Consider the following 23,978-nt stretch of genomic DNA (forward strand, 5'->3'; position numbering starts at 1 on the left):
TGAAGAACCTAGAATATGACATATTTTCATTTGTTTCACACTTTTTTGTTATGTACCGTATATAATTCCACATGTGTTAATTCATAGTTTTGATGCCTTCAGTGTGAATCTACAATTTTCATAGTCATGAAAATAAAGAAAACTCTTTGAATGAGAAGGTGTGTCCAATCTTTTGGTCTGTACTGTAAGTAGGTGGATAGATAGATAGCTATGGTAGGTGGATAATAGATAGATAGATAGAGGTAGGTGGATAGATAGATATAGGTAGGTGGATAGATAGATAGAGGTAGGTGGATAGATAGATATAGGTAGGTGGATATATATATATATATATATATATATAGGTAGGTGGATAGATAGATATAGGTAGGTGGATAGATAGATATAGGTAGGTGGATAGATAGATAGATAGATAGATAGATATAGGTAGGTGAATAGATAGATAGATAGATAGATAGAGGTAGGTGAATAGATAGATAGATAGATATAGGTAGGTGAATATATAGATAGATAGATAGATAGATAGATAGATAGATAGATAGATATAGGTAGGTGGATAGATAGATAGATAGATAGATATAGGTAGGTGGATAGATAGATAGATATAGGTAGGTGGATAGATAGATATAGGTAGGTGGATATATATATATATATATATATATATGTAGGTGGATAGATAGATATAGGTAGGTGGATAGATAGATAGATAGATAGATAGATAGATAGATATAGGTAGGTGGATAGATAGATATAGGTAGGTGGGTAGATAGATATAGGTAGGTGGATAGATAGATATAGGTAGGTGAATAGATAGATAGATAGATAGATATAGGTAGGTGAATAGATAGATAGATAATAGATAGATAGATAGATATAGGTAGGTGGATAGATAGATAGATATAGGTAGGTGGATAGATAGATAGATAGATAGATAGATAGATAGATAGATATAGGTAGGTAGGTGGATAGATAGATAGATAGATAGATATAGGTAGGTGGATAGATAGATAGATAGATAGATAGATATAGGTAGATAGATAGATAGAGGATAGATAGATCTGAGATACATAGATAGTTATAGGTAGGTGGACAGATAGAGGTAGGTGGGTGGATGGATAGATAGAGGTAGGTAGGTGGATAGATAGATATAGGTAGGTGGATAGATAGATAGATAGATAGATGTAGGTAGGTGGATAGATAGAGGTAGGTAGGTGGATGGATAGATAGATAGAGGTAGGTGGATGGATAGATAGAGGTAGGTGGCTATGAGGCAGCTAGAACTCATTCTGGCTATGGATAAAGTGATAGCTATGCGATTGATCTATGGATGTCTACATGTGGCTGTGATGTCCTTTGCTTTCCCCTCCTGTGAAGTGACACCCCTGCAGCCCCTCCGGGGGACTGGCACCACAGCTGCCTTCCCTTCCAGCGCCTGTAATTACAGTTAGCAGAGCCGCCAGCAGGGGGAGCGCCGTGCCTCTGTCGGTGGAATGGTCGCTGCTCGCTCACACGGCACCGGGAGGACCGGCAGAGAGGACGTTGTGTGGGCTCCAGGGCTGCTCTGCTCTCCTCCCCGGAGCTGCTGGCCGCATCTCTGCCGCTCAGAGCCCCTCTCCTGGCTGCTGCCTGCCCCTTCAGCGTAGGTGGAAGCTGTGTGATGGAAGAGGAGAAATACCTGCCGGAGCTGATGGCAGAGAAGGACACCCTGGACTCATCCTTTGTGCATGCCATGCGCCTCCTGGCAGAAGGTAAGGAGCCCTGAGAGTGCCCGCCGTGCCTACAGTACTCTACCTCTGCCATCACAAGGCAGCTGCACTTTGCATACGGCATGCTTCAGTTTAACTATTTCCTTGCCACACTGGATTGTGTCTTCCCCTTCATATGATTCCCTTAGAAGGTGAAAAACAGTGTCACCCTTTTTGGTTCCCAGCTGCCCCCCCTTTTTATGGGGTGGGGGGAGATAAGAAGGTTCTGTAAAAGGTCTTTGCTTTTGGTGCTAATTATTTAATGGAGTAAATCAATTCATGACAGTTTACCAATCGATTTGCAAATATTATGGGCAGATCGACTGCTGCTATTAAGTGGGGGAATGAAATCTGAGAATCGCGTCGTCCGTGCGGTGGGTGCAGGTCGGACAATCCAGTGTAGAACTGCAAATAGTCAAGTTTGGGAATCAGTTCACCCATCTGTGCCAGTGAGAATGGGCATGGCCTGTACAATGGGCTAATGTCTACGTAGGTTGTCACTTATACATTGTCCTCTGTCCCCGTGAAGGACCCACGTGTGGACATAGAAGTGCAAAAATCCCTAGGATCCAACCCTACCTTGACTTGTAATGCCGAAATGACTCGAAAATGGTCATATACTCAGTAAATAATCTTCGATATATGTTGTATACTTATATTTTTGTATTTTTATATCAGAATTAGTTTGACCAGGAATATTGCATGGAAATACATGTACGATTCTTGCCACCGGGATGTCCACTAGGGTCATTACCTTAGCGAGGTGCCCTTCAAACCTTATCTACATAAAACTTACCAAGTTGGTACCAATCTGTTGCCCTGGATCCAGAGTTCGGTGTCGGGGGCTCATAACGCTTTTTGTTCACTTTTTATACTTTTACATAGCCTTACCTATATCACCGCTGGATGAATGAATGTAAAACCCTTCGATTCCACGCAGCTTCATACGTCTGACAGGACAGACACGTTCACCGTATTCTTCCAAGTTCATAACTGGGTTTAGATGTTGTCGTGTGTGTTGTTCCGATGATGTATTGCTTTGTGTTTTAGGATTTTTTTTTACTATAGAGAGTAAATGGCATTAGATATTACTTAGATATTACTTGCGTCTCTTTTCCCACAGAAAATGTATTAATTGGCTGAATACAAATGACTTTATGGTTGCGGATATATAACATATTTATATTGGTATTTATGTGAAATGGCTTTTAGGATTTATTTACAATGCTGTGGTAGAAACGTCTGTGTAGTTCTCTGTGTCACCAGCTGGGGGAGCTTGTGTAATCTGAAAATACCTTCCATGTCTGGACCATGTGAACCATGATGCTGATGGAAACATTCAGTAGCTACGGTTTATGTCATCATAGCAGCATATTGCTCTTGTATTATGGACTATAGAACGACTCAGAAGCTAACACTTCAGGTCCAGCTGTAGTTTAGTTTATCCTGTTATGGGTCCACTAATGCTATGCCTACAGGGGTGTAGAAAATGGAGGTATGAGGAGTTGTTTGGCACTTCTTCCCTTGTTGCTTTAGGGAACGTTCACATCTACGGCATGCCCGATCCTGCGGCCTGATCCAGCATGCAACGGTTTTTGTCCACCACTATAATCAATGGGGATCCAGAGGTGAACTGTAGAATGTGGCAATGCTGGATCCGGCGAAATTCAGGCATGCTTCTCTCTGCCGGAAAAGCCTGCTGTGTCCATTTCCATTTTCAGGTATGTGAAAGTACCGTAAGCTGACCCTATACCCTAATAACCGTAGCTCTGCAGAGTCACAGTAAACAAATGCTGACATGATAAAAGACAATGGGGCACATTTATTTAGACTGTAGTTTTAGACGCTGATCGTAATAAAGGCCGAAGCTGGCGGTGGATCTTCTGAAGTTACGTAGAGGCACAGGCCTCCGAGTCCTCATAACTTCGGTGGATCCTCCGCCAGTTCAAAATGTAAGACAGCTTACTTTCTACAGGTGTAGAAAATGGTAAATGAGACGGACCTGCCGGGCTATCCCCTTCCCCACCCACGTCACGGCCACTTTTTTAGACCTGGTATGAGTGTATTAATGATAATTGACCCCCAATATATAGTTAAACTATCCATACACTTGACATAGCTGTCTGCTAATAGCTATTCCTCCCACTCCACCATATACATGCATTCTGGGCTCAGCTGAGTGTGCATGTTTCTTTTCAGGAGGAGAGTGGAATATGTCACCTTTAGACCCCTCTGGTAGCGGCTTATCTCCTGCAGGAACAAAGCATCAGAGATGGAGGAGACTCCCAAATCTCCAAACACATTCAAAGACAATTTTGTTCAACAGCTCCTCATATCTAGGCTTCCATGTAGGACCAATGGGATGCTGAGTTTCTGAGTGGAGTTATGCTTTAATTTTATATTTTTGAGTGGAGTAAGGCTTTAATAAAGTTAATTTAGTATTAGTACCATTACTAGTAATAAAAGTGCACCTTTTAATTTACTAGTGTCAGTGCTTTTAGATGCTGTTGTACATTGCCAAAATTTACCTAAACTTGCCACAAATTGTCTCACTTTGGCACATTTGTGGAATAATTTGGCACATCTAGTTCCTGACAAATTCTCTGCACCTTGCTTAACAAGGTCACGTGGCTTACAAGAAAAGGGGCTTGGACTAAGATGCACCATTTAGTGCCAAAATTGCGCCACATTTCTGGCATAAAATTCTGTCTCAAAGTAAACCAAGCAATGGTCGGTATAGACTTAGACAAAAGTGTCTCCTCATGTACCAGATTTATCATCCAGCCTGAGCCCTCTGATAAATCTGGCCGAGGTATAGACAGCCGGTCTAAGTTTACGCCATCTATAGTATTAGTAAATCCTGGCCAATGTTGCTTGCATGATTGTTTTTGAAGATGAAACATGGGAAGCCTTTGACTTCTTAATAGTGGCACAGAAAATACTTTGCATATTTCTTGCAGTTGTGGGGTTTCGCTCTGGAAGATAGGGTAAGCAGGCGCAGTACAGAGGCAAAACACAAGTTCTTAACTCAAAATATCAGTATTTATTCACACTTGAGGCAATTGCACAAAACAGCACGTAACTTTGCAGTCTTGGTATTAATTCACACACAATGGAAAGTTCATATAACACAAGTCACCTTGCTAGCAGTTCTGCCTCCAGTAGTCCACAGCACGCTTTAGGGGGCCTGTTTCCCCAGCGTGCGGCTCTCAGCCCTCCAGAACGGCGCAAAGCCTCAGATCCCCAAAAACAGAGACATCTCTGCTGAGCCCAGCTGCCTATTTAAGGACAGCCAGGTGCTGCCAAAACCTGGACTGGCACTAAAGTCCAGTACGGTATTTGACCTCACCTGGCTGGAAACCAGCCCAGCTGCACATGCTGGGAGGAAAATACCTGCCTTGACAGACACAACCCCTCACTGTGTCACACAGTATAAATAAGCAGGCATTCCCCAGGTAACATAGACCCTGGAAACCGAAATCTAAGCAGAGGAGGATCTTCACCCCTGTGATCTGATTGTTCACATGCGCAGCTGCAGAGCACAATTTAGGGAATGTTCATTACCTCCATAAGTTTGAGAAACTACATGAGAAATGGGGTGCTTCTCTTAAATCTGTTCCAGAAACACTTTCCAAGTATGTGGAAAACACAACAGGGCAGATAACAAGCGTTATAGAAATACAAAGTACATATGTTTAGCTGAAAGACATGCAAAAATAATCAGCGCTAGATGAAAGGTAATTGGAACTGTGGTATTGTCAAGGAACACGTGTCCTACACTAAATCTAGTCCCAACATGTGTATAACAGAAATGCAATGAGACTCAGGCTAAATTGATACGACAAGTTCCATTTACTAAAGGCACCCATTGAAACAAACCCCCCCCTCCCCGAAAAAAAAATAAAAACTGTTAAAGGAGATTCTCACAATAATGAAATAATGATGTCATATTCTAGTGCCTAGGTGCTTCTAGGTTCTTAGCTTGTTGTATGTGTGGAGTGCTAATATTGTCCGCATAAGTGCCGCACATGATCATAGCCTTCATTATGCATTGATGTCCTTTTTAGTTGGGGTAGTTGGCTTATATACCTTGAGAAATATTCTATAGTTATTTAAATTGTGCGGACCCATCCCCCGTTTATCCCCAAAACAAAAGGGCAGAGAACTGAAACATAGCTCCCTTCAAGTGAAAAAATTCTAACAGTCCTCTGTGCTTTACAGTGCAGTACCTCATCGTTCTAGCCATCGATGGGATGTCAGCACTTGACTCCCCACCCGTCGCATAATGAAGGCATCTACAGATACACCGATGGCAGTAAGAAAACTCAAACTATGAGAACCTTTCATGGGCATTCTGCAGCATGTTACAGATGAAGAATATGCACCATTATTTTTACAGTAGATGGTCAGGGTAATTTTTTTTTTCATCAAATACTATAAAAGTGTATCAATATAACTGCTTATTAAACAATAGAGTAATATTGTTGGGCTGCACTCGGTGTCCAAGAAAATTGAGGTGCAAAGTGGAGTGGCTACAATCCAGTAGTGAATGAGATACCACTGCATACTCAGGGTTAGCTGCAAATAAAAAATCCTCCATATAATAATGGCAATTGAGGACAAAATGCCTTTGTATATATAGTCAGGTCCATAAATATTGGGACATCGACACAATTCTAACATTTTTGGCTCTATACACCACCACAATGGATTTGAAATGAAAAGAACTAGATGTGCTTTAACTGCAGACTGTCAGCTTTAATTTGAGGATATTTACATCCCAATCAGGTGAACGGGGTAGGAATTACAACAGTTTGCATATGTCGATGTCCCAATAGTTATGGACCTGACTGTATGTGACTATCATTTTCTGACATTTCGGTCAATCCTAGACCGTGGTCACAGAGTCCCTAATCATAAAAATAAAATACAAAAAAGAAATTAGTACAACACAGAAATTGTTTCTGACTTGGCACACGTAATGTATAGGTAAGTTTATAGAAAAGGATCAATAGACGGGAAATTCACGTCACAGCCTGTATCTATATATATATGGGTCTGAGGCCAATGTGGGTAAGGAGAAGGTTGCATATGAGAGCTGCAGTGTACAGCCTTAACTAATGGAAAAATACAAACTATACAAAATATAGGGTATGAGTAGTAATAAATGGTACTAAGGTAGCTGGATAAGGCAGGGGTTGAAAGGAGCATGAATCTGCCAAAAGAAAACTGGCAGGGAGGTCAGGAACTGAAGAGGAGGGGGAGGCTTCTCGTCACATGAAGAGCAAACCATGGGAGGAGAAGAGAATGCTGGAGGAAGTCCCCATGGAGCACTGTGGGGAAAGCTTGTGGGGTGGGTCAAGAGACTCCATGTGTGGCATCTAAGTAGGCATGGTGTGCTCATGCCACGTGCGAAGTCCCGCAAAATCTCACAAGACTATGCGTGCTTGCAAGAGACAGATGGTTTCAGGAAGCCCGAGACTGGGTGAGATCTTGCTCAGAGCTGCATGAACTAGGCTGATAATTGAGTGTCAGGGAGAGGGGAAATGAATTTAACTATAGAACTAAGGATCAATAAACTAATTATTTAATGAAAATTAATGAATTAAAGGGAACCTGTCACCAGGATTTTGTGTATAGAGCTGAGGACATGGGTTGCTAGATCACCGCTAGCACATCCGCAATATCCAGTCCCCATAGCTCTGTGTGCTTTTATTGTGTAAAAAAAACAGATTTGATACATATGGAAATTACCCTGAGATGAGTCCTGTACGTGAGATGAGTCAGGGACAGGACTCATCTCAGGTTAATTTGCATATGTATCAAATCAGGTTTTTGACACAATAAAAGCACACAGAGCTATGGGGACTGGGTATTGCGGACGTGCTAGCGGCCATCTAGCAACCCATGTCCTCGGCTCTATGCACAAAATCCCGGTGACAGGTTCCCTTTAAATTTCTGTATGTGAAATTTCCATATGTAAGAAGGAAGTGTGAGGAATGTGTGAGGTGATGATGGTGTGTACAAAGGTGGTGGTATACCTGTGGATGAGAGAGGGAAAATGGGGGGGGGGGGGGTGGAAAGGGAGAAAAGAGGACAAAAGAAAAAAAAGGACAAAGAAAAAAGACAAAGGGAAAGAGAAGGACAAAGTAAAAAAGAGATCATGTGAAGGTTATTGTGTGTGTGTGGTGTAAAGGGGTGTGAGGGGACTAATGGTGTGTTGTAAGTTATGTTGAGGGGTGTGCAGGTGTGTGACTTGTGGACGAACAAGCGTGTATGAAGAATGTCCTGTTCTGTTCTAGGTGTAGCTCCTTGCTACTGACCCAATGGGTTTTACCATCTGAAAAATAAGAAAAATAAGAAAAATAAATGTAACGCACAAGAGTAACTACAGCCAAAAGAGGTGCACTCAGTCGGGTGGACTCACCCTGTCCACTCCCAGAAGAAATATAGTAGAATTAAATTAACTGGGCACTCTCAGGATATCTGAACCACTTGAAATGTATTAGCATATATTACAATAGCAAAGAACCACAATATAAATAAGCGGTAAGGATAAAAACTAAATATCAATATATAAACCACACAACATGCAGTAACATCATGTAAAAACACCTGGAAAATAGAGATCTAAAACATAATAAAATTTGAGGAATAAAATTGGAATGCTCGATAGTAAATGTTCGTATGAATATACAGCCGAATATTTGGAAAAAGCACCTCAGATAATGGTAGCAATAGCCGGGGGTCGCGTAACGTTTTACTATCTACCCGTTTGTATGGTTCTGCCTAGATTTTTCATTGTTGTATTCTGAATCTGTTCTTGTTTATGCCATGTCCTGTTCTGTCTGTACCTGCCCTGTATTATGTTATGTTCCTGGTCTGTTCCCTGTTCGCCTAGCAGTGCGTAACTGCATCTGAGAGCCTGGCAGTGCTTAACTGCTTCTGATGTATCTTGTTCCATGTCTGTCCTGTTGTGTCTCTAGCTTCTGTCCTTGTCTGTTTCTATCCATGTCTGTATCTGCTTGTTTTATGTCCGCCTTCAGAAGAGGGTCCCTGGCTTTCCCGGAGGGGTAATCGCCATCCGTGTGCCCCTCTGCCTAGGGCCGCCTTTTTTAAAGTGGCCAATGTTTCTTAATTGTGTGCTGGATTTTTGGCATGAGGGAATGGTAAGTATGGACAGAAGTGACCTGTTCCTTAGTTTCCTTGTTCTTTTTACCGGGAGGTGGCATGTGGGACATTTCTTTAGCTAGTAATCTGCTGGGATAGCCCCTTTCGATGAAGTTAGAGGCCATGGTTTCGAGTTGTGTCTGTCAATTTTTTGGATCTGATATGGTGAAATTGTGATGGTGGTAAGGAATTTTTTATTGCCATGGGGTGGCAACTGGAATAGAGTAGAAGACCATTGCGGTCAGTTTGTTTGGTGTATAGGTCTGTTTTGATGTTGCCCATGTCATCTTTCAGAACTCTAGTGTCAAGGAAGCTAATGGAATGGAAGTCAAAATTCAGGGTGAATTGTAATTTTGGTCTTAAGCTATTGAGTAAATGTGTGAATTCGAGTAAGGAGGCTCGAGTAAGGAGGTCATTATATATACAGAAAATAGTATAAATTATTCTGAACCAACATGTAGCATGTTGTTTGAAAACATGCAGAGGATAAATATTAGTTTAAAGTGAGCCATGTAACCATTAGTATAGGGCAGTGCCACATTCGCACCCATGGCGGTCCCGCATGTCTGTAGGTAAAAGATGTCAGCATAAAGAAGAAAATTGTCCCTCAGGGCAATATTGAGTAGTTTAAGTGCCAACTGGATGGTGTTATGATTTTGAGTAGACTGTTCCAGGAGTGATTTTGTGGAAAGAATGCCTTTGTCATGTTCAAGCTAGTATATAGGCTATTAACATCAAGGATGACCAAGATGCTATTTGGTGCAATTAGTGTTAAGCCTTTAAGTTTTATTAGGAAGTGATTGGTGTCTAGTATGAATGATTTGGCTTTCTGAGTGAGTGGAATAAGAATTTCTCCAGAAAGATTGAGATTGGAGCTAGTATAGAGTTAGTAGATGAGAGTAAGTTCTTCATGCTTGGGGCTGCCTCCCTATCCTCTTTAGTTCCTGACCTCCCTGCAAGTTTTCTTTTTTCAGATTCATTCTGCCTTATCCAGCTAGCTTAGTACCATTTATTACTACTCATACCCTATATTTTGTATAGTTTGTATTTTTTCTTTAGTTAAGGCTGTACACTGCAGCTCTCTATGTGCAACCTTCTCTTTACCCACATTGGCCTCAGACCCATATATATATAGATATAGGCTGTGACGTGAATTTCCCGTCTATTGATCCTTTTCTATAAACTAACCTATACATTATGTATTTTCTTTGTTTTATTAGTGACTCTGTGACCAAGGTCTAAGATTGACCGAAATGAGATTTATAGTCACATATATACGAAGGCAATTTGTCCTTAATTGCTATTATTATATGGAGGACATGTCATAATAAAAGATTTTTTATTTGCATCTAACCCTGAGTGTGCAGTGGTATCTCATTTAGTACTGCTTATTAAAGAATGATAGGCATTTGTCCTATGAAGCCTCCAGGCTGCTACCTCTTGGAATAGTCCCAGTATAATTGGCAGCTGACCCACTGGGGTCAGAGACTCTGATGCAAAGAACCGAATATTTGTAGTCAAGAAAAAAGCAGAGGTCAGGGCAGGCAGAGTTTTTGCAAATTACCGAAACTGGTCCCAGGTCAGGGCAGGTGGAAAAGGTTCAATACCATAAACAGTTTAAGGTCAGATCAGGCAGCTGAGGGTTCAGAATCAGTAAACAGAGATTGGTAAACCTGCAGAGAAACAGAGCAGCACACCTTTACTAAGGACCAGCAAGTTACATAACCTAAAGCTCAGGCACCCTCTTCAGGTGAAAGTGCCTTAAAGGGGTTCTCTGGATAGATCATCAGCATCTGATCGGTGGGGGTCTGTCACCCTGGACCGCTGCCGATCAGCTGTTTGAGAAGGCAATAGCACCGTGGCCTTCTCGCCCTTTACCGCAGGCCCAGTGACGTCACGACTAGTATCAATGGCCTGGGCGGGGCTAAGCTCTGTTCACTTGAATGGAGCTTAGCCGTGCCCAGGCCAGTGATATTAGTTGTGACGTCTCTGGGCCTGCGGTGAACAGCGAGAAGGCTGCGGCGCTGTCTTCTCAAACAGCTTATCGGCAGGGGTCCCGGGTGTTGGACCCCCGCCGATCATCAGTTTAAAAAAACTTCAGAACCCCTTTAAGTACCCAGCAGAACCCAGCCATGAGGAAGATTAGGGTGTGCGTGCGCATGCCCTTTAAAAGCAAGGGAGAGAGCATGCGCCATAGAGGCAGACCCACTCGACTTGGAGAAAAAGGTCTGCATCAGGAGAGCACGTGGGATGCCAACAAACTGGCCCATTGTTGATAGCCAGAAGAAGACAAGCGCCAGGAAGCAGAGGGACTCGCTTGGTGAGTGATGTGGGGTCGGTGCCCACTCAGAGGAGCGGGGCAGCAGCGGGCACAGGCCACCAGCATACCAAGATGGGTTCTGCATTAGTCTATTAGGGTTTCTTGCACTGTCAACCATACTTGCAATATCTGCTACAGATGAAGTTGCACCCTAAACTAGATTGAACCTTGCACTACAACTCTCTAGCATGTAATTGCTGCAAATAACTGACAAAATAATATCTATATTCACAATATTTTTTCTGCCTAGGTATGCGCCTTAAAAAAGATAAAATGTATGCGATAATGAAAGACAGAATGAAAACACATGTGCATCAGTTCTGCTTTCTATTCTCATTTCTGGACATGCAATGTAAGAACCACTGCTCGCTGTCAGATCCCAGCATTTTACAATGCATCATGATTATTTGTACACAGTATAAAGAATATATGAACATTAATGAATTTACATTTGTTTCTAAATGAAAGCATCCTCCTGCAAAATATTTAGTCTTGACAGTGCTTGGAAATCTGTATATGTAGTAATGGCATTTGTACATTTTACTGTTCATTAGGATGTTTTTTTTTTTATAGAGGTTTGTCTAGAACTTATATAGGATAAATATACTGGGATCGGCTCAAGCAGGCTTGAGAAAGGCTCAATTGTAGAGCCGAAACCTCACCACACCATGGGTGATTACATTTTAGTGGATTTTATTTTATCCTGCGTTGGAGTGCTGCTCTTTTTTACATATTATATTTGGGTAAGCTTCAGCCCTCAGAGCGTGCACCCGGCTATTTCCTACTTATTACATCTGTGCTGCCTCCCATTTTGCCTTTACTGTATATATATATATATATATATATATATATATTATCATGTATTCTTGTCAGAGAACTGTATTGTAATGCATTATAATGAAATATTATTGGGGAACATTATGTGAGAAAGAGGGGGCATTGGGGAGCAGCCTTTATTGCTGGTGATATGGAGGTGCATTGGGGACACATGGGAAGCAGCGAGATGCCTGCTAGTTGTGTGTTGCAAGTAGAATGTGCCTTTGTGTATGTAGTGTTTAGTGTAGTGTGTAATTTTGTGCAGTTCTTGTGAGAAGTGTATGTGGCATTTGTGTGTGAGCGGTAAATAGAGCAGTCTGAGATCTCACTTGTTTTTTATTTGGTCTGATATGGGGTCTGAATTTGCTTAGGGGGTCAGATCCGAGGTCTTGAGTAGTGAGCAAGAAATGCAAAATTAGCCCTAAATCACGCTGCACGCTAATATTTTTCAGTGGTATGAGTTGAGGGAGAGGAGAAGGATGTTGTATGTGGGCTGGCAGGGTTTGGGTGCCATGGCTGCTTTATGGTCCCAGTCTGGCCCTGGATGCAACACTATTTAATGAGTATTAGGATTTTTAAACTCAAAGTCTCACTGAATTCTCCATTTCAATCCATTATTTCACCCATTTCTTATAAAAAAAAGAGTTTTTTACTGGGATTTTCTAGCCTTCCGTAAAGGCTGTTGTGTAATATCAATAGGATATGGCACCAATGTCAATGTGAATGAGAGCTCACCACGCATGTGCCGCATGGTCTCTTCTATGGGAGTTCCGAAAATAGCGATTATTTTTGGATTTCCCATAGAAATGAATTGATAGTGCTATGCGCAAGCACAGCCACTACCCCATTCGCTTCTGTGGGATTGCTGGGAATAGCCAGCGCTCGGCTGTTTTCGCCAGTCCCATAGAAATGAATGAAGGGCGGCTGTGCATGCATAGTGCACTCTCGTTCACTTTGGGGGTTTCATTCTAGAAATAGTTGTGGGTCCCAGAGGTGGGACCCGCACCTATCTGACATCCTAGTATTATGCCAACAATGTTTGTTCTGTTGTACAATAACCATCATTTTATTAAGCCTGCTCTTGAACTACAGGAATACAGCAAATGAGATTCTCGTCAAGCATGTAGTATGTACATTGTACTTCAGAGGGTCATCTATTCCATAGAATTGAGTATTACCTGGAATATTGTATTACCGGCATCCCTGTCGTACAGAGCAGCAATGATAAAGCATATGCAAAAGCGTTTTAAAAGTGGAAAATTATATTCTGGTTTTTATTCTAGAAGGTGATAATTAAAAATCTAAATGTCAGCAGCCAAATATAACAATTTACTAAAGAATCCCAAATTGGACGATTGCCGCTCTGATGGATAGACGAGCATTGTGTCCTGCAACCTTTTGATTTAGAGAGAGTTCCTGGAGATCTTTATAAAGTGATTGCTTGTACAGTAGGTCAGACAAATGCTCCCGGAGCCCTGTCCTCCCACGTAAACACTGGCCTGCTGAGATTTCGAGGCATTCATTACGCTCTTTATTTCCCTGAACTGACATTTTCTTTTTATGTGGTTTCCCAATAATTGATTTTCACATTTCCTACCTAAATATATTGGATAATGTGTTATGCATAGTATGGTTTTTTAGAATGAACGCTTCCAGCATTTTTCTCTTCGTAAGTCAACAAAGTTTTTGTTAGGCTTTTTATAAATTGAGAGACAACACATTTTCAGCACGTTAATAATAATATTCATAAATTCTTCAGTAAAAAGCATTGAAGTAAATGAGAATCAATATGTAAAATGCAAAGTGCATTGACTGTGGAATAATGGATGGCACATATAAATATGTATCGCTATTAATAGGAAGTGAGGGAAGACGTTTGCTAGCATCTCTCCTTTTCTAATTAGATCAGTAATAAGTGCAGTGACAGCAGTCATACTTGAGCGATGGTGCCAGAGGGACCGAAACGTCCCTGTGCCACATAAGAAGACCTCAGTATTGTAAATAGTGCAGGGTAGGTAGGGGCCACTGGTACACATTTCGTGCTGGGACTGATTCAGGGGCTTTACGTTGGGTCTCTGTCCATCATGGACAAATTTTACTTCAACTTCATAGTACTAAAAAATGAATAAAGTGTAACAGTTTTTGTAAAGGTCATAAGAGAAACTGAATGTGTAGAGGTAACAAGCATAAAAGAGGAAAAATATCTCAAATGTAACGTTTATTGATGTCTATTTAAAACTGTGACTTCGTGATTCAATAAAGCAAAGTAGCAAATATCAGAGCCCATGGGATTAGTGAACTGTGTTCAAAAAATTTTTTTTTTCCTTGTTTGCAATCAGATTGGGGTGGTCGCTACAAGATCCCTAACTGTCTGCTGCCGGTAATAGCTGTAAAATACAGCCAGACGTAGGCCGAGCACCTACACTGAGAAGGGCGACTCCTGCTTTGGCACTGGAACCTAATCCCTAGTCTAAGATAATGAGCCCTGTGTGCTGAACACCGCTGTCTAAGCGTTTCGCCTGTCAAACATACAGCAGGCTCATCAGGGAGATTTCCAGCAGCATGGCCACAATATAAGGCAGTGGCCTTTTTTCTTTTGAAATAAAATCTTTCATCATAATGGATATAATATCTGACTTAAAGAAGACAATATGGGCAATCAAAGTATATTAGTAAGTGCCTTGTATTAAAGGGGTTGTCCCATGAAAAATATTCTACAGTTTTCAAACCAGCACCTGGATCTGAATACTTTTGTAATTGCATATATTTAAAGATTTTGTATAGCCACCGAGTTATTCAATAACATGTGTCTGTATAGTGCCATTTAATTTCCTATTTATTTGACCTGCTCATTAAGAAGGCCGCACATGCTCAGTTTCATCTTTGAACTGCCTCCTGAGCTGTGATAGGGAGAGCTGAGACACGCCTCCTGAGATGCAGCAGAAAAGACACTCCCCTTGAGCTGCCAGCTTGATATGAATCTAGCCAAGCAATGAATGGGCAGATCTTGGGACCCATACAAAGTACAGGGCTGTATCACGATCGGCGTAACTGTCACATACGTGACACGGAGGGAGGAAAAGAGGGAGGCCCTGCCCTAGTGAGAGGAAAGGTGGTGACCCCTGACTCACCTTGTGACTGGCGCCTGGCTGCCCTGTCGTCCCTAGACGGGTTCCTCACCCGTACGCCGATCACGTGCCTAAAACCCTGGCTTTCCCTAGGATGAGCCCTAGATGGTGAACAGGGCGGTGGGAACACTAGTCCGCACCACTAGCTCTAAAGGAAAACACCAAGGGGAGGACAGACAATACAAACTAAACATATAATCCCAGGAGGGCAACAACAGGAGACAACAAAAGCTCAACAGGGATCCGGAGGGTAGCACTCTGGAACAACAACCAGATTCTCAGCTCCAGTGGGTCAGCATAGATGTCCAGGCAGGAAGCTCTATAACTGGCAACAAGAGAAGTGTGAGAGGAGAATATAAGGAGTTTGGGAGTGGCAGACAAGAAACAGCTGAGGAGGAGAAGCTACGGATCCCTGAGTGAGACAAAAAGGATAGCAAGGCAAACACAGAAAACAAACACTAAGAAACACTGTGATCTTTAGACATAGAGCGCGCAGCCACCCGCTGCGACTTCCTGACCCCGGGTATAATGGAGTCAGACGTGGCTCTTGACACCCTCGTGACAGGCTGGTTCTAGATTTGTTAGAAAGAGATTGGACTATATGAAATCGGATTTTCATTTTTTACATTATTCATGGGATAACCCCTTTAATGTTTTCTACATGATAAATGCCATGTGCCAAGTGAGAGAATCCCTTTAAAGCTGATCTGACACTGCAGGTTTTCTTTTGCTCTATCCTAAACATTGCACATTTCCAATACAATAAAATGATAGAAAAACAGGACCTCATTGGATGTTTCCATACTTGTCAATGGAGTAGTTCTGCAGCTTGGGTATGGATTTTTACAACCTTTATTCAGGTATAGTATAGGACAGTTTTTTTCTACCAAAATGATGAATGTGAACATTACCTTACACCTTTGTGAGAGAAAACTTGTAGAAACTTCTAAGCACATATGGTTCAGCACTCTAAACTGTATGTTTTTGCAACCATTTTCAACCTGCCTTTGTGATTGTAATTAACCGTACATTATGTCCCTCACCCCATTATACTGTATACTGCCTTGTAGAACAGGATTCCAGTAATCAGTAGCAATAATAATAATAGATGGTTATTTAACCCCTTAGTGAGTAGCCTATTTTGGGTCTTTCTGACCAAGCGTTTTTCTTCCTTTTTTTATCGTCTCCTTCCAAGAGCTATACATTTTTTATTTTTCTGTCTATATAGCTCTACAAGGGCATGCTTTTTGTGGGACAAGTTGTAGTTTTTAATGGTGCCGTTTGGGGTACACATAACTTTTTGATTAACTTTTTTTAAACTTTGGCAGGTAGATGGGAAAAAACTGCAATACTGCCACTGAGTTTTTATGTTATAAATTTTGCAGCGTTAATTTTGGGGCATAAACAACATAATATCTTTATTCTGTCGGTCAGTATGATTATAGTGATACCAAATACATATAGTTTTTATTACGTTTTACTACTTTTGTGCAATAAACCCTGTTTAAAAAAAGAAGAAAATCTATTTGCATCGCCGCATCCCAAAACTTTTTAATTTTTCTTTCTATGGAATTGTGTGAGGACTTGATTTTTACGAGACCACTTGTAGCTCATAGTGGTATCATTTTGGGGTAAATAAAAAATTTTGTTATTAAGTTTTTTTTGGTGGCGACAAGGGATTTGCATTAAACTTTGTTGCAATACTATACGGAGAAGGAGCTCCGTACAGTATTAGAATGTATTGGCTCCGATGAGTTCTGGTAATAACTTCATAAATAATTTGTACTGTAAAAAAACATTTCCCAAACTCTATATGTTGACACATTTTCATTTTTACATTAATCATGGGCCAATCCCTTTTATATAATTTGTATTTTGTACCACTCGCGTGCAGTATTATGTATATGTTTGGTTTCACTTGTATGAGCTATCACAGTAGATGCCAATTATTTTGTAAATTGTCGGCTTCCAAATTTCATTGTTAAGGCATTGAACCTGCTGACAGGTTTCTACTTTATCGTACATTTGCATTGAAAGCAGTTATTATCTAATGTGAATGGCAGCAGCAGTTATATGGTATATACTGTGAGTAGGCAGTTAATTTGTTTAATTTAAACTAAATCGGCTGTGAAGTGTAGTAAGCCCAAACAAATCATGTATATTTGATTAGTGAATACAAGGTAATGTCGCACAAGAGTGAGGTGGAGATTCAACAGAGGTGCTCCCACTAACAGACAACACCCAGTCTGATAGAAAAGATAGGTAATAAAAGATAGAAGTGGGGCACTCTCTATAAGTAAAGGGATCTTTTATTGAACATAATAATAGAATAAGTAATAATTTTCACATTAAAATCGGCAAAAAAATCGACAATACTATAAATTCGACAATGTTAAAATTCGACAAGAAGTATAATAATTAAATATAAATTCAGCAGAGAATGTGGGTGGTGAAGTTAGAATAGTAAAATAATAAAATCAACATCAATAGGATCCCAATATACGAATATAAAAAAACCATAAATTCGGATATTAGATAAAAATCGATTAGTGTACTATTCACTGATGGTAATGCGATTTTCCAATGCAGGATGTAAAACTTGTAGAATAATCGCTTGTTGTTGATTATACTAATCGACTTGTAGTCAATCCTCTGGCATATGGATGTGAATTTTCGGTGCAGAATGCTGGTAATATAAATAATCGCTTGCTTCCGAAAAAATGGCCAGTCCTTTAATGCGTATAGACTCCTTTAATCGAGAGCATAAGCATGTGTGGCCTTACACAGTCTATGTCGACAGAGTTTCGACTATTTATGCGTACAGCGGCGTCCCGCTGTGTTGATTTAGGAAGCGATCGCTAAGATAGGATATGCACTGTCTTACCGGAGGTCTTTGTGCTGGACAGTAGCTCCTCGACTCGGCGTGTATATTTTCGAATCCCGGTCTCAAGGGCTGTTTATACGAACTTAATTTCCATGCCAATAGGTTGTTTGGCTCCACGTGGGATCAGCGTCTCCCATATAATGGCGGTTTTTCGCTTTAGTAGTTTGTTATTCTCATAAGCATGTCAAGGTCTCCTCAGTCTGGCAGTATCCTAATTCTTGATGGGGGGATTAGTACCAGACGCGTTTCGGGGATTTAAGACAATGACCCCTTCCTTAGTGTTTCAGAGGAGATAATTACAATGGAAGTAGGTGACCAATCTACAAGCGTACATTATGCAAATATTATATGCAATCCTGCATGAGCTGGGGCACATTTTCTGGTTAGGCATATCATACCAGAGGATCGAATTTTAAAGTTCTAGCATGTACTTGGATCCATAGTATAAAGACTAAACTGTGACATGACCAGTTTCAAATTAGCCAATTGCCAATATTATAATTCCTATTGGCAGAGAAAAATGCACATGGTTGCAAATTATTTAGGGAAAACGATTTACAGCACCCACTTCTACCTCAGAGACATCCACTGCAACAGTGAATGGTTTTGTAACATCCAGCTGAATTAGTACAGGTGCATGAATGAAGCTTCCTTTAAGTATATCAAAGGCGGACAGAGCCTCAGGAGACCAATGGAGAAGACCCTTCCTTGTTAAGCCAGTCATAGGTTTGGCAATAGCTGAAACATTTTTAATGAATTTTCTATAATAAATTGCAAAGCTGAGGAATCGTTGAAGGGCCTTGAATGAGGTAGGTCTGGTCCAATCAACTGCGCCTCGCTCCTTTTTGGAATCAGAACCAAAAATTTGGGATGACAAGATATAACCCAGATATAAATTCTCTTACACCAAACTCACATTTACTTAATTTCGCAAACAATTTATGGTCCCTCAATCTGTGGAGTTTTCTCACTTGTATAACATGAGAAGACCAATCCGGGGGAAAAAAATATCATCAAGGTACACCACAAAAAACTGACCCATGAACCTCCCGGAAACTATCTTTTTTTTTTTTATATTATTATTTTTTATTATTATTTTTATATTTTACAATACAAAAAGGACATACATATCGTAGCTACATACTGTATAAAATCAATACATCTATCTTTGCAGAATTGTATATCACAAAATCTACATCACAAATTATAGTTTTCCTACCCCTATCCCAACCCAAAAAAAGGGACTCTCTCATCTCTCTTCATCCCCAGCTCCTCCCCCATACCCCAATCCAATCTTAAACAGTTTTTTAACCATTCTGCCCACATACTCTCAAACCTTTTAGCATTTGTAGCTATGTGTAGTCTCTCACAAGCCAACAAGCATTTGACCAGGCTGAACCACATGTTTATTGTTGGTACGGTTTTCTCTATCCAGTTTCTTACAATACATCTCCTAGCCTGAAATAACAATTTAGTTGTTATTGAAAATTTTTCCGGAATCCCCTATATCCTCCACCAAACCCAGCACACATGCCCCAAAAGTTAGGGGGATGTCCACCTTATGAAGTACCTTAATATAACCAAGCACTTCATTCCAGAAATTATCAGCGCCTCTCGTAAATTATCAGCGCCTCTCGTAAAGAATCAGGTAACTATCATTAAAGAGGTTCTAGAACACAGCTGGGGCATCACAAAGTATTCCAAATGCCCTTTGGTGGTATTGAAGAGTTTGGCGATAGTGAAAATGCTCAATCCTGAGGGTCCCCCTGAAGCAGGGACATAATGATGTCCACTCTCTGAGCTTCCATACCCGATGAGTGTGGCCTAAGGTGGAAATAAAATTTACAGCTCTCATGAAAGGTTTTATATTCCCAAAAATATGGTATTAGAAATTTCTGGGCCATGTAGCAACATTTTTACATAAGATTCAGATGAGTAGCTGGTAAAGGATGTGCATAGGATAAAATAATTATATAAAAACATGTGAGCATATATGGGTATAGGTTCATTTTTGGTTATTGTGTGTCTAGTTTTCCATAAAGTTATGGTCTCAAGTTACAATATTTTAAACTTACAATGGTTTTCCCAGTAACAATTATAGTAACTTAAAGAGATTTTCTGGATAAGTATGAATATTTAAAGGGGTTGTGCAGTATGAGCATCCTCAGAATAGGTCATCAATGTCCGGTTGGCAAGGGTCTGACTCATGGCTTCCCCGCTGATCAGCTGTTTGAAGGGGTCCTGTTTCTCATGAAAGCTCTGCTTCCACTTCACAGTTTACCTGCACTGCAACTACAAGATAGATGATGAGCAGTTAAACAAAGAAGAGGATGTAGTGCTGTAACCCCATCAAACAGCTGATCAGCGGGGATGCCAGAAGTCATATCCCCACATATCCCATATTGATGACCTATCCTGCGGAGAGGTTATCAATATAATCAAACTGTGCATCCTCTTTAAATATTGATGATCTATCCTTAATATAGGTCATCACTATTTAATTTATAGAGGACCAACTCCAATCACTCTTATTTGGAAGGAGTCGCTGCCCTTTGGTCTCTTCGTCGGTCCTTTGAGCTCACATCCATCAGTCTCGTGGTTTTGGTGCGGTTGAGTTTCAATAACAAGCACAACCACTACACAGTACTGTGCTTGGTGTGCTATGAAGATGCCGTAGCGGTCATCTGAGCATTGCAGTCCCTTTAACTCCGTAGTGACCACCTATACGTGTTTTTATGGCGGTCACTAAGGGCCCTTAGGCTGGGCCGCCACTTTTTTACATGAGAGCCGCGGCCCTGCTGTTTAACACTTTACATGCCATGGGCAATGGCGCCCACTGCATTTAAAGTGTTGACAGAGGGAGCTGACTCCCTCTGTCTCCCACTGGCACCCTGCAAATGCGATCGCAGAGTGCCAGGGGTAGGCCCCAGACCAGCCTTCAGTAATTTCCAGCAGGCTGCGCTTCTCTGGCGCAGCCTGCTGGTCAATGTCAGAATAGCATTGCAATTAAAATGCAATGCACTATAGGGACAGTGCATTGCATTTTAAAAGCAATCAAAAAGCTGTCTGTTATAGTCCCCTTTTATTCAATAAAATAAATCCCATAAAAAATATGCTTTTTTCCATTGAAAATACGATTTTCAATGAAAAAAATTGCAAAAAAAAATCTTCCCCATATGTTTGGTAATGCTGCGTCCGTAACGACCTGGACTACATAAATATCATATAAATTATCCCCTACGGTGAACGCCATAAAAAAAAAGACAGAATTGCTCATTTATTCTTAGTTGCCACCGAAAAAACGCAATAACAAGCAACCAAAAAGCGCCATTTACTCCAAAATGATACCAATAAAAAATCCAAGTCTTCCTGAAAAAATCAAGCCCTAACACAACTCCATAGAAAGAAAAATAAAAAATGTATGAGTCTTAGGAAGTGGCAATGCAAAAACATTATTTTCTTTATAAAAAAAGGTGTTTTATTGCAAAAAAGTTGTAAAATGTAAAAAAACTATATGTATTTGGTATCACTGTAATCGTACTGACCCAGAAAATAAAGATATTATGGTATTTATACCGAAACATGAACCCCGTAAAATGTATAACTTAAAAACGCAGTGGGGGTATTGCTGTTTTTCCCATCTCCCTCCCAGATAGAGTTAATAAAAGTTAATCAGAAAGTTATGTGTACCCCAAAATGGCGCCATTAAAAACTAAAACTTGTACTGCAATAAACAAGCCCTCCTAAAGCTATATAGACAGAAAAATAAAAAAGTTATAGCTCTTGGTACACGACAATGAAAAAAGGAAGAAAAATGCTTGGTCAGTAAGGCCCAAAACAGGCTGGTCACTAAGGGGTTAAACAGCTCATTGGTGGGGATTCTGGAGTCAGACTATCACCAATAGATAGCCATTACCTATCCTAAGGATAGTTCATCAATATTTGATTCTCAAAAAATCCCTTTAAGAGAGAATTTCTAGATGGCCATTTAGGCAAGTTAAATAAATGATATAGAAATAGTTCAAGGCTATGATCTTAGCTAGCCATGCGTCAGTAACACATCTTAATATAGCTTGGGTTGGACGGCACTCCTCTGGTGTCGTTTGGTACGGTGCTCAATGGTACTTGAGGTAATGTAGTAAAAGGAAACCACGGCACTCGTTTTAGTCGTTTTGGAGATTTATATTTTCATTTCATTTTTCATTTCATCATTTATCATTTCATTTGAGTCAGCATCCAGGAATGATATATGCACAGACTGGCCAACGTTTCGGTCCTAATACGGGACCTTGATCACGGCCTGGAGTAAGGTAAATACAGTACAATACATCAGGATATTTTTACATGATAAACAAATTCATAATCAATTCATAATATTTACATAAAAATTATGTCCAGTGTCTAGTATACGGGGACACAGAGGATAGGTAGGACGTTGTGAGGCAAAGCAATTTCCACACATAGTGGCATCGTCAATGGTGGAGTTACACTTAGAAAAAAAATATATATCTATATGCATCAGTAAGTAACAGTAGAAAAATCAGCAGCAGCCGGGATATCAATAAACCTGGCAAGGTCCAGAGCTAGCAAACAAATCCAGAGTGGTGCAGGTCAACAGAACGTCTCAAGGGTAGCGTGGCCTGTAAGGTGTATGTGGCATAGGTTATAGCGTTTACAGGTAACTGGATGGTAGGTGATAGTGAGGACAAGTATATACAAACAAAGGCAAATATAAAGTATACATGGATCAGCAGAGTCATAGCCCAGTCATCTATGGGAATCTGTGTTGGAGTGCCATTTGTATAAAAATCCACACCTAGATCATCAAAGGTACAGGCAGAACGGCGGTATTCAGGTAGTTAGCTAGAGAGGTCTCACATTTACCTTAGTCTTCTCCTGCATGTTGCCTATGGGATGCGCTGGCTTACGCAGCGTTTGTGTCTCCTTTTAAAGATGCCGCTGGTACGGGCGAGCGTCCTGCGTCAAGGCGCACGGGCCCGTCGCGCGCATGACGTCAACGCGCAGAGGCGAAGTGACGTCACTGCGGCAGCGGCGTCCGCGCGCATGCGCAGTAGGCCGGACGGGACCGAAACTGGCATAATAGTATTGGCAGCATGATGTGAATATTGAAAGGGGATATTTAAACTGCCCAAACTTAGATAAGTATAGCGATAGAAGTGTAAAATAGCATATAAGGTAGCACAGTGTGTCGCTTAAGATGCTGCTGCTGATTTTTCTACTGTTACTTACTGATTTTTCTACTGTTACTTACTGATGCATATAGATATATATATTTATATATATTTTTTCTAAGTGTAACTCCACCATTGACGATGCCACTATGTGTGGAAATTGCTTTGCCTCACAACGTCTTACCTATCCTCTGTGTCCCCGTATACTAGACACTGGACATAATTTTGATGTAAATATTATGAATTGATTATGAATTTGTTTATCATGTAAAAATATCCTGATGTATTGTACTGTATTTACCTTACTCCAGGCCGTGATCAAGGTCCCGTATTAGGACCGAAACGTTGGCCAGTCTATGCATATATCATTCCTGGATGCTGACTCAAATGAAATGATAAATGATGAAATGAAAATATAAATCTCCAAAACGACTAAAACAAGTGCCGTGGTTTCCTTTTACTACATTACCTCAAGTACCATTGAGCACCGTACCAAGCGACACCAGAGGAGTGCCGTCCAACCCAAGCTATATTAAGATGTTACTGACGCATGGCTAGCTAAGATCATAGTCTTGAACTATTTCTATATCATTTATTTAACTTGCCTAAATGGCCATCTAGGAATTCTCTCTTAAAGGGAACGTTGGCCAGTCTATGCATATATCATTCCTGGATGCTGACTAAAATGAAATGATAAATGATGAAATGAAAAATGAAATGAAA

At 40.7% G+C, this 23,978-nt stretch overlaps 1 protein-coding gene across 2 annotated transcripts in view; it reads left to right on the forward strand.

The window, feature by feature from the left end:
• Positions 1-1,521: 1,521 nt before the first annotated feature.
• KHDRBS2 (KH RNA binding domain containing, signal transduction associated 2) overlaps positions 1,522-23,978 on the forward strand; it is a 413,255-nt gene continuing 390,798 nt past the window's right edge. For both annotated transcript variants that reach the window (XR_006388819.1, XM_044291554.1), the window contains exon 1: positions 1,522-1,748. Coding sequence is in view for 1 of the 2 variants with exons in the window: in XM_044291554.1 (XP_044147489.1) it covers positions 1,658-1,748 (91 nt within the window). In the remaining variant the exon portion in view is untranslated. The remainder of the gene's footprint in view (positions 1,749-23,978) is intronic.

Source organism: Bufo gargarizans, chromosome 4, assembly GCF_014858855.1.
Source record: "Bufo gargarizans isolate SCDJY-AF-19 chromosome 4, ASM1485885v1, whole genome shotgun sequence".
Classification (NCBI taxonomy): domain Eukaryota; kingdom Metazoa; phylum Chordata; class Amphibia; order Anura; family Bufonidae; genus Bufo; species Bufo gargarizans.